Source organism: Verruconis gallopava (genome assembly GCF_000836295.1).
Source record: "Verruconis gallopava strain CBS 43764 unplaced genomic scaffold supercont1.9, whole genome shotgun sequence".
NCBI classification, from domain to species: domain Eukaryota; kingdom Fungi; phylum Ascomycota; class Dothideomycetes; order Venturiales; family Sympoventuriaceae; genus Verruconis; species Verruconis gallopava.
In genome coordinates this window covers 314,515-326,570 of record NW_015622145.1, presented here as the reverse complement: position 1 = coordinate 326,570, position 12,056 = coordinate 314,515, and the positions used below count along the sequence as shown (strand labels likewise).

The 12,056-nt window shown below is 52.9% G+C and overlaps 6 protein-coding genes across 6 annotated transcripts; 2 read left to right on the top strand and 4 right to left on the bottom strand.

Annotated features, from left to right (window-relative positions):
- Nucleotides 1–74: 74 nt before the first annotated feature.
- Nucleotides 75–2,078, bottom strand: PV09_03449 (DNA-binding protein, 42 kDa; the record flags this gene model as incomplete). Its single annotated transcript, XM_016356650.1, has 4 exons — nucleotides 75–223; nucleotides 674–1,570; nucleotides 1,708–1,791; nucleotides 2,051–2,078. 4 exons carry the CDS (start codon nucleotides 2,076–2,078, stop codon nucleotides 75–77), a joined length of 1,158 nt encoding a protein of 385 aa, XP_016215443.1.
- A 386-nt stretch (nucleotides 2,079–2,464) lies between these two features.
- PV09_03448 (uncharacterized protein) lies at nucleotides 2,465–3,343 on the bottom strand (the record flags this gene model as incomplete). The annotated part of the gene is made up of 1 exon (XM_016356649.1): nucleotides 2,465–3,343. One exon carries the CDS (start codon nucleotides 3,341–3,343, stop codon nucleotides 2,465–2,467), a length of 879 nt encoding a protein of 292 aa, XP_016215442.1.
- A 454-nt stretch (nucleotides 3,344–3,797) lies between these two features.
- On the top strand, nucleotides 3,798–5,877 carry PV09_03447 (bifunctional purine biosynthesis protein ADE17; the record flags this gene model as incomplete). The annotated part of the gene is made up of 6 exons (XM_016356648.1): nucleotides 3,798–3,822; nucleotides 3,876–3,902; nucleotides 3,976–4,018; nucleotides 4,072–5,451; nucleotides 5,502–5,748; nucleotides 5,806–5,877. The coding sequence occupies 6 exons, from the start codon at nucleotides 3,798–3,800 to the stop codon at nucleotides 5,875–5,877; spliced, it is 1,794 nt and encodes a 597-aa protein (XP_016215441.1).
- A 594-nt stretch (nucleotides 5,878–6,471) lies between these two features.
- Nucleotides 6,472–7,564, top strand: PV09_03446 (uncharacterized protein; the record flags this gene model as incomplete). Its single annotated transcript, XM_016356647.1, has 2 exons — nucleotides 6,472–7,059; nucleotides 7,121–7,564. The coding sequence occupies 2 exons, from the start codon at nucleotides 6,472–6,474 to the stop codon at nucleotides 7,562–7,564; spliced, it is 1,032 nt and encodes a 343-aa protein (XP_016215440.1).
- A 105-nt stretch (nucleotides 7,565–7,669) lies between these two features.
- On the bottom strand, nucleotides 7,670–8,833 carry PV09_03445 (calcium-binding protein NCS-1). Its single transcript, XM_016356646.1, has 3 exons — nucleotides 8,608–8,833; nucleotides 8,463–8,548; nucleotides 7,670–8,350 (listed from the first exon to the last, which is right to left on the bottom strand). Exons 1-3 carry the CDS (start codon nucleotides 8,616–8,618, stop codon nucleotides 7,875–7,877), a joined length of 573 nt encoding a protein of 190 aa, XP_016215439.1. The 5' UTR covers nucleotides 8,619–8,833; the 3' UTR covers nucleotides 7,670–7,874.
- A 256-nt stretch (nucleotides 8,834–9,089) lies between these two features.
- Nucleotides 9,090–11,924, bottom strand: PV09_03444 (uncharacterized protein). The gene is made up of 3 exons (XM_016356645.1): nucleotides 11,410–11,924; nucleotides 9,529–10,988; nucleotides 9,090–9,459 (listed from the first exon to the last, which is right to left on the bottom strand). Exons 1-3 carry the CDS (start codon nucleotides 11,432–11,434, stop codon nucleotides 9,226–9,228), a joined length of 1,719 nt encoding a protein of 572 aa, XP_016215438.1. The 5' UTR covers nucleotides 11,435–11,924; the 3' UTR covers nucleotides 9,090–9,225.
- Between the last annotated feature and the right edge of the window lie 132 nt (nucleotides 11,925–12,056).

The following is a 12,056-nucleotide window of genomic DNA, read 5'->3' as shown; positions in this document are numbered from 1 at the left end:
ACTTCTCTGCGATGGCATTCTTACGACTGCCTTGAAAATTTGTCAGGTCCCGCCTAGGTCTGAAGAGTAAGCGTTTATTTCTTCTTCTTCTTGTTCTCCTTCGAAAGTGGCCGTTCCAGTATCTTCAGAATCTCTTCGTCAGTGATCTTCTTATCTGACTGGTACTTCGACACGTCAAATGCTGGAGGTTCAGCGAGTTTTGTCAAGCCCTTCTTGGTGATGGCTGTTCAACACGTCAGCGATGAAACAAGAGATGCGTGGCCAACTCCGGGTGGAGAACGAGCCAGAACATGGCAGAACAAGGATCAGAGAACGCTGTAGAAATCAAATCCACACACAATCCGGAAGACTAGTCTCAGGCAAATAATTTCTCGTGTCAACACGCAAATGTGTTGAGATTACATCAAGTATGGCTCTCACAGCTGTGCAGGAAGAACATTTCGTGGGGTAGAAATGGAGCTTGTACACAGCTATGACGACCAGCAACAAATGCACCACCGATATTAGCCCATTTAGTAGAGTCTACAGGGCTTATAAATGGGAATGTGATGTAGCAAACACGTCGACATATTTGGATGATATGACAGGACTGAGAAGAACGTAGAGACTCGATAGGGGAGAAAACGTTGGAGAGCATAGAACATTAAACCAAGAAAACAAGGGAAGCACTTACCAACCGTGGTGAACAAACGAGATACAGGCTCATTGTCCTTGTCCGCAACCACCTCATATTGCTTGACAACACCACCACGCACACACTCAACAATACCGACCTTTCCATTACGCTCATCCTCAAGTTGCCTCAAACTGAACGGGAAGGTGCCAAACTTCTTGACAACCTCAGTGAGTGTTTTCTTTGAAGAGTCACGCTTCAGGCCATATGTCGTGGTCGTTCGTCGGTGCAGTGTTGCACGGTCCGTCAGCGTCTTCACCTTGCCGCTGCCCAGGCTAAGACCCATTTCGACGCCCCAGACCTCGCCCACTTCGGGTAGGCCTTCACCCTTGACGCCTTCTGCGGCATTAAGGATGATCTTCTTCTTATCTTCGATCTCGTTGCGGCCGAATAGCCATGTAGTTGTGCTCTCAACGACGCTGCAGCCGTATGCCTTCGCCACTTTCTCGACAAGGAGATTCATTTTTGCTTGCGATGCCTGCTTCTCCTTTTCTTGCTCCTTCTTCTCTTCCTCTGTCGCCGCTGTCAGTCCTGGCGGGATCATTAGCCGCAATAGAAGCTCGTTTGCATAATGCGTGGCCAAGAGCAGGTCCGCCTCGCGCCCAGTAACCTTTCCGCCAACGGGGAAATTGTCGCACACAATAGTACCAAAGCCATCGATCTGCGCGCCGAGCTGGACCTTGACAATCTCGCCGGCCTTGAGCGTTCGGTTTGCCTCTTCTGTGTCTGACTTGAGCGGCGTATATGGCGTGATGTACGAGCTCGGCGACACTGTGGTGGGGTGCGCGAAGCCTTTGGAAATCTTCTTGCCCTTGTACACCTTTGCAATCTCCTCTTCCATAAGCGCATCGCCCTTCTCGCAGATTTCAACAATCTTAGCACCTTCTGTGCACCATCCTAAATGCCATTGGTTAGCACTGTAAAGCCTACCTTGCGATGGAAACCCAGTAACCCCTCAGCAGGTTTGTATGCCTGCAGCGGACATGAAAAATGGATTTTTCGCATCAAAATCGGGGCTTGATGGAGCACCATACCTGACACCGCCTCCAGGACTTTCTGGGAAATTTTGGCCGCCTCCTTGTACTTGGTCAGAGTATCGGGGTTGTTGAGCGAATAGTCTGCACACAAGTTAGCCGTTCTGTCGCTCTCGCCGGTTGCGTCACGATGCTCGCGTGTCACGGTCGATGGAAAGCAATGAGAATGCGATAACCAATGGTTCCAGTGCTCAGGCTGCATGTCTGGACCGCAAAGGTCGCGTGTCTACCCGAGTGTGGCTCGAAGCTCCCTCAAAGGCGTGGGGCAGTTTAGATTTCAAGAGGTGAGCCTCGCGACGGTTGTGCAGTGTGGAATAAGAACAAAGAGTATGCGTGCACTCACCGACCTGCGCTTCCTCGGTAGTGGCCATGGCTGGGGATGTTCTGTCGAGCAAATTGCGAGCTCGATGGTGGCAGTTTGTGTTGTATGAATTTCACGTTGGTGGGCCATACGATGGAGGGGAAGGTTGCCTCGTCCAACCATTTGACGTGCCTGTTTCCCCTCGTCATTGCCTGCAGGGATCGCTCACTTCGTCCAACACGTGAAGCGCCTCCATCGCCAGCATCTCCTGCAATTAAAATCAACTTAGCGGATCCCGTCTCTGTGCTGCAAGCATAACGCTGGCAGCAAGGGATGTAAGTACAAGCGCGTCTCGGACATGGCCAAGGCGACACGCGCAGAGAGCCAACAAGACGTGAGGAATGTGCGCTCATCGCTCCGCCAACCCTCAAGAACGGCTTCGATGAGAGCACACGGTCATGGAGCCGCAGAAGAGGGTTTAAGCACTATATCTCCAACAACAGCCCTGTGGTCGCTATTGTAGACTCCATCTTCGAAGCGACTCTCCAGCACAGAGTACCCTCTCACTCCCCACTTCCCACCTTTGCTAAGAAACAAGAAGTCAATTCGCTTCTTGGGCTCCCCCTCGTACCCGAACCCGGTGTACGTATTCTGATGTCCGTACACAGTGCTAGCGCTCGTCTCGTCAAGCAGGTCGAAGACAGGAGAGTCCTCTCTACACAGGGTCAAGTGTGCCTCCTGGCCCGGCTCGCTGTTAAAGTCGCCAGCCAGAACCACTGGCAATGGAGTGAGCGTCTTGACCTCCTCGGCAATCATCTTAGCGCTTTCCAATCGTGATTGCGTTCCCTGGTCGTCGAGATGGGTATTCAGCACAGCTACGCGCGTTTTAGACTGAATGTGTTCAAACTGCGTCACTGTGAGGATTCGGACGGATGCTGCGTCCCAGCCTTTGGATGGTTGGCCGGGTGTTTCGCTAAGCCAGATCGTTTTGCCCTTCAACAGTTTCCAGACTTTTGGCCTGTACATGATCGGGGAGTACTCCCCGGCTTCTTTTCCATTGTCTCGTCCCACTCCATAATAGTCCCAGGAATCGCGTGGATCGTTGTTTAGGTGCGACAAAATGTCCGTCAGCTGGTTGTGCAACACTTCCTGTAAGCAGATGAACGATTCCATGTTGTAGAGGGTGTTGAAACGCAGCTCAGCGATCAAACGCGGCGCCCGAACAGACCACACTTCCTCGCCTTTGAACGGTCGGCTTGTGGCATACCGTATGTTGTGGCTCAGCACTCTGATCGGCAACTCAAGAAGTGGTTGTCTCGTTCCCATGGACTGCATGTCTGCCCCGTCCCGAGCTGGCACTGTACCAGACTTGCTCGGTGCTGGCTTGTTCTGCCAAGAACAATAAAATGGGTTAGATACATGTGCTCTGTTTAGTTATAAAACTCAATAACAGCAAGTGGTCGAGCTGGGCTATAACATTCTGCTGATACAGCCGAGTCCGAGCTGAAGAACTAGCAGAAGAAGCGCACCTTTGTCATCTCAGGGGTTTCCGTCCAGTTTTATTCCAAACAACTACTCCGTCTACTACGTGGGGCGCGCCGTTATCACTGTCGTTGGCGTGGTTTGCTCGTAGAATGCATGCGGATGCAGCCTGGTCGTCGCTGAAGTGCCCGGTACTGTACTAGTAGTGCGACTTCGGAGCTTGCGTCCGTAAATTGCATCACAGGACTTTCCTGGAAGGGCAGAAAAAATTCTGGCCGCATACGACACTGGCGAAAATATCGCAAAAATGAGTGACTCTAAGAGAAAGACCGGTGAGGCAAGCCTTGCCCCGAAGGATTAGAAAATCAACTAATAGTCGCGAAAGCCATTTTGTCCGTCTACGATAAGACCGGTAATTCTCGACTTTTTTTTCTTCTGTTCTTGGAAAACGGGTCGGAAGGAATAAGTGCTTACTATTAATGTAGGCTTGTTAGACCTCGCGAATGGGCTGCTTAAGGCTAATGTGAGGTGTGCAATGTTCTCAATCTTGTGATTACTGTTCTGCGGCCTAACCACAGCAGGCTGCTTGCCTCTGGCGGAACAGCTCGAATGATTCGGGAGGCAAACCTACCGGTCGAAGATGTTTCCGCCATCACAAAGGCACCTGAAATGCTAGGTGGCCGTGTAAAGACGCTTCACCCTGTTGTCCACGGAGGCATTCTGGCCCGGAACTTGGAATCCGACGAAAAGGACCTCGAAGCGCAAGGAATCTCCAAGGTGGACTTTGTCGTCTGCAACTTATATCCGTTCAAGGAGACGGTGGCGAAGATTGGCGTCACGATACCCGAAGCCGTTGAGGAGATCGACATCGGAGGCGTGACTCTGCTGCGAGCTGCCGCAAAGAACCATGATCGCGTCACTATTCTCAGTGACCCAAGCGACTATCCAGACTTTCTGAAGGAGCTTGAAGCCGGTGAAATTTCACAGAAGAGCCGCCAGTTGTATGCTCTGAAGGCCTTCTCGCAAACAGCGGAATACGATACTGCCATCTCAAGCTACTTTCGAAAGGAGTATGCGGGTGATGGCTCGCAGCTGATCACCCTGCGCTACGGCGCCAATCCACATCAGAAGCCTGCGACTGCCTCTGTCACAGAAGGTAAACTGCCATTCAAGGCTCTGGCCGGCTCCCCTGGCTATATCAACCTTCTTGATGCGCTGAATGCTTGGGCTCTGGTAAAGGAGCTTGACGAGGCTACCGGCATGGCCGCTGCAGCTAGCTTCAAGCACGTTTCCCCAGCCGGTGCTGCGATTGGCGTACCTCTCAGCGAAGTTGAGGCAAAGGTTTACATGGTAAATGATATAGACGGGCTCAGCAGCTCACAACTTGCGCAAGCATACGCACGAGCACGAGGGGCAGATCGTATGTCCAGCTTCGGCGACCTAATCGCCCTTTCACGAGAAGTCGACGTTCCCACCGCGAAGATCATTTCACGAGAAGTCTCCGACGGTGTGATTGCTCCAGGATACGCGCCAGAAGCTCTTGAGATTCTGGCAAAGAAGAAGGGAGGCAAGTATCTTGTGCTGCAAATGGACAAAGACTATGAGCCACCAGCGCTGGAAACAAGGACCGTGTACGGCGTGAACCTGTCTCAACATCGCAACGACGCCAAGATCGTGCCGAAAGAAACATTTGGAAAGATTCTCGTCCCTGCGAATGCCAGCGCGCTGCCAGAGTCGGCACTGAGAGACTTGACCGTGGCTACCATCGCTCTCAAATACACGCAATCGAACTCAGTGTGCTACGCGCTCAACGGACAGGTGATCGGCCTTGGAGCGGGCCAGCAATCGCGAATTCACTGCACAAGATTGGCAGGCGACAAGGCGGACAACTGGTGGATGCGTTTCCACGAACGCACTCTGAACTTGAAGTTCAAGCAGGGAGTAAAGCGACCAGAGAAGAGGTATCGTCGAAACGTCCCGTCCGTGAAGCACATGCACTAAATCGTTGTAGCAACGCGATCGACCTTCTTTGCAGCGGCCAGGTTCCGAAGAGCGGTGTCGAGCGGGACGACTTCGAGCTCAACTTCGAAGAAGTGCCCGAACTCTTCACCGCGGAAGAGCGAGAGCAATGGCTGCAGAAGCTGAGTGAAGTCGCAGTCAGCTCTGATGCTTTCTTCCCCTTCTCAGACAACATCTATCGCCTCGCCCGCAGCGGTGCAAAATATGCCGCTGCTCCGACTGGCAGCGTTAATGACGAGGTGAGTTCTGCCTTTGCCGCTTTGCACCCACCCGACTAGTAGCTAAGTGCTTGACAGGCCGTGTTCAAAGCCGCAGAGAAGCTTGGTGTTACTTTCGTCGAGCAGCATCTCCGGCTCTTCCACCACTGATCAAACGTAAATTGGACTCGTAAAGTGTGACCAGTCATTTCCGCCCTATGTCTTAACTTTTACTGAGTCACTGCTGCTTGGGATATCAACTTCCCAATACGAAATAGCATTTGGAGGTGACCTCGGGGCGTTTGCAGCAATCAAAATCAATTAATAGGCACGTGAAAGGAACTTTTTTTTTTATAAAAAAAAACCAATCGTGTAGGAAACTAGTGGTTGAATGAACTACACGATACTCATCGTATCTAACAATGAAATATACGAGCTCTGTACTTTGTCGTATCAAACCATGTTGTTTTGAGAGAGCTTGAGTGTGCTAACCCCGACTCGGACCTGCGCATCTCGTATTCGGTTCGACATGAGCGTCTGCTTTCATCGCTGCATCGATTTATACGAACTCAAATGCGTCTTGCGAAGCAAGCATCAATGATACCCTTGATGAAGTGAGTCGAGTATCTTGGCGTTTTCCACATTTGTCCCAATCATTGGCCCCTTTCTCAAGAACGGGCGCGCTGCACAGAACATGTTGCACCTTAAATGTTTTGGGCGTAATGGAGTCTTTCGAGCATTCAGTCTCTTGCTGCGCTAACGATCATGCTCAGCATAATCTCATACATTTTTCAGCCCGCGATCGATGCTCTGTTCGGACCAAACATCGCGTTTGACTACCGTTGGCGTCTGCTTTTACTGCAGCCTCTCACCTTGATAACGTATTCCATCATCAGAATACCATATCTGTTCTCAGCTCCCTTCACCACCGTCTACATCCCTATCAGGACCGGTCAGAAGCTGCGCGCTCTCGTTTATCTGCCCAGGCGACGTAGGGAGGGCCAATTGTCCCCCTTGCACATCTCTTTCCACTCCGGCGGCTTCATAGGAGGCTTCCCAGAAGTCCAGTCCGGTTTCAACAAGCTCTTGCCCGAGCTAACAGGGGCTGTGGTGATTGCGCCTCACTACCGGGTTGCCCCGAGACACGTATTCCCAGCTGCAATCGACGATGCGGACGACATCGTCGAATTCTGCCTGAACCATGCCGAGGAGTTATGGGGCGCGGACCCAAAGCTGTTGACCGTCGATGGCTTCTCCGCTGGATGCAACCTCGCTTTGGCGATATGCCAGCAGGACAGATGCCACCCACCTGCCGAAACGGCTGTGAAGGCCAGTGTCACTTTCTACGCGCCCGTAAGTGGCAGGACCCAGGTGCGAGAGACGGAACGTTTTGGTTGATGATGAAATGCAAAAGGTTGACCTTCGTCTCAAGCCCGTCGACAAGCCGCGGCCAGACAACTTCCCCAAAAGGGATCCAATGGCAGTCTTTCTGCCACTGTACGATGCGTACGCAGGTCCAGTCAGAGCCGAGAACATGGAGAACCCGCGCTTGTCTCCCATTCTCTCGGATGTTGGACGCTTGCCCGAGCGCATGCTGCTCATTGTTCCGGCGATCGACATTCTGGTGCATGAGCAACTGACCTTCGTTGAGAGGGTGCAGAGGGAGCTTGTCGAGAATGGCCTCGACAAGCAGGGAAGAAGTTGCGAGGCTCATGTTGTAGAGGGAGCATTTCATGGCTGGCTGGAGCTTCCTTACCTGCCGCGTGCGTTGAAGGAGAAGCGGGACAAGAGCTATCAATTGGGCATTGACATGCTGCGAGCTACGCATCAAAAGTATGGTTGGACTTGGTCGGTTTGACGCTCGGCGATCGATATTTGTCTTTATAGCTTTCGCCTCTACGCTCTGCGCTTCTCCCGATGCGTCGTTGGCCCGGTTCGATAGCATCGATATGCCCTTATTTGTGTTGATCATGACGTTACATTTGCCTAGCACGGAGTCTTGTAGTCTCAATGTAAATACAGATACCCTACTTGCTAAGCATGCAATAAAATCCTCCCATCCCCTAGAAGCACCTCAATGTCATCGCAGCGTATATATCACGTGAACACTTGTCTATGAACGCACATTTTCCGTTACGAAACGGTCTTATGTTGGAAGCACAACCCAGCTATACGAGACCGTCGTATAGCGATAAAGCAGAAACTATGGTTTCGTCTCTCTTGCTGCCTTCCTTGAACTCTGCCATGTCCAGACTGCCGTTCTCGTCCTTGTCCATCATCCTGAAGATCTTCTTCACTCTCTTCTCTGGCGTATCCTCGTCCTCAGGCAGCTTCACCATGCTTCCAACCATCTTGTATATAGCCTCGACGATTGCCAGCATTTCCTCGTAGCTGATTTTGCCGTCGCCATCAATGTCATACAGTTGGAAAGCCCACGTCAGCTTGTCCTCCATGCGCCCGCGCGATGTGACGGACAGTGCGCAAATGAATTCCTTAAAGTCAATCGTACCGGACTTGTCGGCGTCGAAGACATTGAATACGTAGTCGGCGAAGGAAGAAGGATCGCCGAACGGGAAGAACTGCTTGTAGATTTTCTGAAACTCCTCTTTGGAGAGCATTCCGGACGGGCAGTCCTTGAGGAAGCCTGAACATCCGCACATCAGTCTACCGCGCTATCTATACCACAGTGCCTGTACGGCGCATCGCATCCGCCTCCTCGCGGACGTGATAGTGGGGTGGTAGTGGCGAGTCCGTACCCTTATACCATTGCTGCAACTCCTTTTTGTCGAAATGCGTGGCTTTCTGGAGATCTGCTAGCTCCTGCTGCGACAGCTTCGACTGTCTGTATATGGAATGATCAGCTTCACTGTGCGACGGAAAGGCTTGTCCCAGGCTGCCTACGATTTACCCATGTTTGGGTCCCTTCGATGCGCAGTGATGTACACACAGACCTCGTTCGATTTGCGGTTGCGGGGCGCGTGTTCTTGCGGTCGTCAGGCTGCTGTAAGGCAAGAGTCAATCGGCGCGTAGCTTATAAGCAGAATGAAGAGCAACAGAGACAGTTTCAAGAACGAAGGCGTGGGGCGAGGTGTGGGCAAGAGACTCGGTTGCGTACGATGACCCAATCGAGGGCGCCACTGTAGATCGACACAGCCACTTGAATCCTTGAGGTAATGTACTGCGACCTTACCTAAGACAGCTATCGCCTTGGTCCTGTCCCACTCAACAGCCTGGTGGAAATCGACGATCACAACGATGTGCATCGCGTATTCAGGACGACCGGTATGCCAAATGCGAGGCTGAAACTTGCAAGATGATGTCTGAGCCACAAGGTCCTTTCCATGGATTTGAAACTCAAAAGCGGAAATGAGACACGTGCTTTGGTTTGGCTTGGCTGTTAAAGTGCCAAGAAGAACGTCATGAAGCATGAACTCCCATCAGATAGTCATTATATGATTCTCGTTTATCGGGATCTAATCAGATAATGATAATTAAGTCTCAAAATATCAGCTCGAGTGTCTAATCGACGCGAGCCAAGTACCCCATAATACCCCACAAAAGCCTGAAAGCCTCGAGTCTGTCCTCTGGCGTGAAAAGATCAAACCACCTGCTGCGAGACAAGACTGGCGTTGACCACTCGGGATCTGTAACCTGCTTCGGGCAGTCGCCTGTGAGAAGGTAGTGAATGTAGTCGTCATGCACGCGAAGTCTTAAAATGCTAATGTGGTGGTTGAGGGACGAAACGAGATATATCTAGAGATTTTGTTAGTCGGCATAAGTTGTTTGCACAGATAAGCGGGGAGACACATGGCATCAACGTACTTCATCCCATTTCGATCCAGGAGGCTTCCCGACCGCAGCATAATCAACTCTTGGATCCCAGTAGCCTGACCCAACACGTAGTGTCTTCCAGGCGTTGATAATGGCCTGCTTTCTCTTCGAGCTCGTTCCACGCGTATTTGCTCTTGCCTTTGTTTCGGAGTTTGGTGCAGTCTTTTCTTCGCCACCAGGTTCGATATCATCATCACTTGAAGTGATGGCTTCGCCCATTTCTCCACCTGGGCCGCCTCCCCACCGGGGCACGCTTGTCCACCATCTGTTCTCTCCAGGTTTACGCTCTGTTCGCCCCTCACGCGCGCGCTCCTGAGCCAAACAGAGCATTGCACCGAGCTCTCTCAGTACGTCGAGCACTGGATCAGCCTTACCTTCGGCAAACTCAGTCTCACTCCTACAGCTAATGCCGAGGACTGGCCCTTGGAGACACCCAGCTCGTGCCTTCTCCCGCTCGTTGGGTGGCCGCCAAACAGTTCCAGAAAGCTTGATTGGCACAAGCAACGATTTGATCTCCAGCACGGGCGGCTTACGATGTGCCGCCATTGTGAAGCCAAAGGACCATGCAATGGGCTCGACAAAGGCTCGGGCTGCGTCAGTGCGATATGATTCTGGCATGCCCGCACCATTTCCAATCCGGTTCCCCCGGTACGTGCCTGGTGGCTTCTCAGCGCTCCCGGGTACCTTGGGTGGGCGGATATCAAGCAGCAACTCTCCCGAGGGCGGCGCTGGCCCTACCGGTAGCTCGAATCCTGCACCGCTGGTGTCCGGTTGAGGATTGGGTCTAACCCTCTTTCGAGGCTCGTCTGTGTCGACGACAGCCTCATCTGCGTCTTCGGAGGACTCTTCTTTGCGCGCCCTTCCATTGTCAGACTGCGATACAGACCCTTCTGGAATGTATTCGTCGCATGACGTGTCCCAGTAATAGTTCATGTTGTCTAAAGCTTCCCAGAAACGGCGAAAATGCGCTAGGCGTGCGGGGGGTTGGCCATTGTGCGGCGTCCGAGTAAGCGCACGGTAGGCATCCTCATTGGTGTGTCTAAGCTCCTTGCTTCTGATCGAGAAATCCTGCTGCGAGGGGAAAGGGCGACCATTGCTCAGCACACGTGATTGGCCTGGCAGAGCAGGAAGGGCCGAGGAAGGCGCCGCGGAAGGTTCCAACCACGAAGCGGGCGGGACAAATGCGTGGGCAAGCTCATTCGTTGAAAAAAAGTCGTCAAAATCATGGCTGATGTCCCGTAGGGATACATTCAGGGCTGCCAGATGCTGGGTTGAGACGTCGCTTAGCTTCCTGATTCGACTATAGTGCTTGAAGAGATCTGGTGCCGACCCCTCCGTCCATGCGTGCGGTGCTTCTCGAAAAGATTCGAGCCTGGGGAAGGAGACGGGCGTCGGATACGGGGGCGCTGGGCGCTCCTTTGTTGGATCATGGCGAGCGGCAAGCAGTGAACCTGGCAGCGTAAGCTCAGCATCACCCTCTAGTGAAAGACTGTTGACTGTGGACCACTTTTATCGTCGGTGGTAGAATGATTGCGTCAGGTGCACCTCGAGAAATTGGTGTTGCACGACCCGGGCGCAGTTGGTGTCTGTGGCTTGAAGAGAGACCGGAACGGTTCAAACGAGCAGACCATAGGCGTGCCCGTCTTTCGGCAAGCTACACGTGCTGGGGCACGACGCCATACGCGCGCCTGTCTGCCACTTCTCGCTCGTGCGGTAGGGAGACAGACGGTCTGATAGCCGCATCTATACGAAAGGTAGAGCGAGCGTGGCATGCGAGGGCCGCCTAGGGCGGGCAGTGCATGTGGCAATGGAGAGGGCACGGTGCAAGCAAAGCAAAGCAAATCAGCCGAAGAGAGTGAACAGCGGACTTACTGCTACCTCCTAGAAAGGAAAACATACTTATTAGTTGGAAACGTGAGTGTGACAGATCTACCCGTGGATGGTGGACGTGAGAAGCTAAGCAGCGGCGGTCATGTCTCGTGGGGCCGACTGCGAGCCGTCATTTCTGCACCAGCAAGCTCGCAGTTGGGAACCGACGGCCACGCTGTGTTCGCGCCGCTCGATTATGGAAGCAGGCGGTGCGCGAACAGGCGAGGCCCCGCGGGCGCAGACTCTCGGACAGTTCCAGTCTACCAGAATGGAGAAAAATAAGCGTCGCAACAAAAAGAGTCGGGGCGGGCGATGCGTTCAGGTGATGCTCTTGGACATAGGTGTGAAACCACCCGAACGCTCGCGAGAGCACAGTCCAGAATTAGGGCGGCCGAGGTCGTGCAGCAAGGTAGCACAAGCAGACGAAATCTCGTGGGACAAGTCAAACGAGAAAGACGGGACAGACTGCTGCTGCGCAGAGGGGGATTTCTTTCTGGTGCACGAGGGAGGTGAAGGGACTGGCAAGCACTGCCGTTGAGTGGATCGAACGTTTCGTCCGCGGGCACTCTTTTTTGCTGCGACCAACCTGCACACCGTTCTGCTTAGTCGAACCCGCCCTCGTTAGAGCTTCCGCCGAACAACTCGGCCCG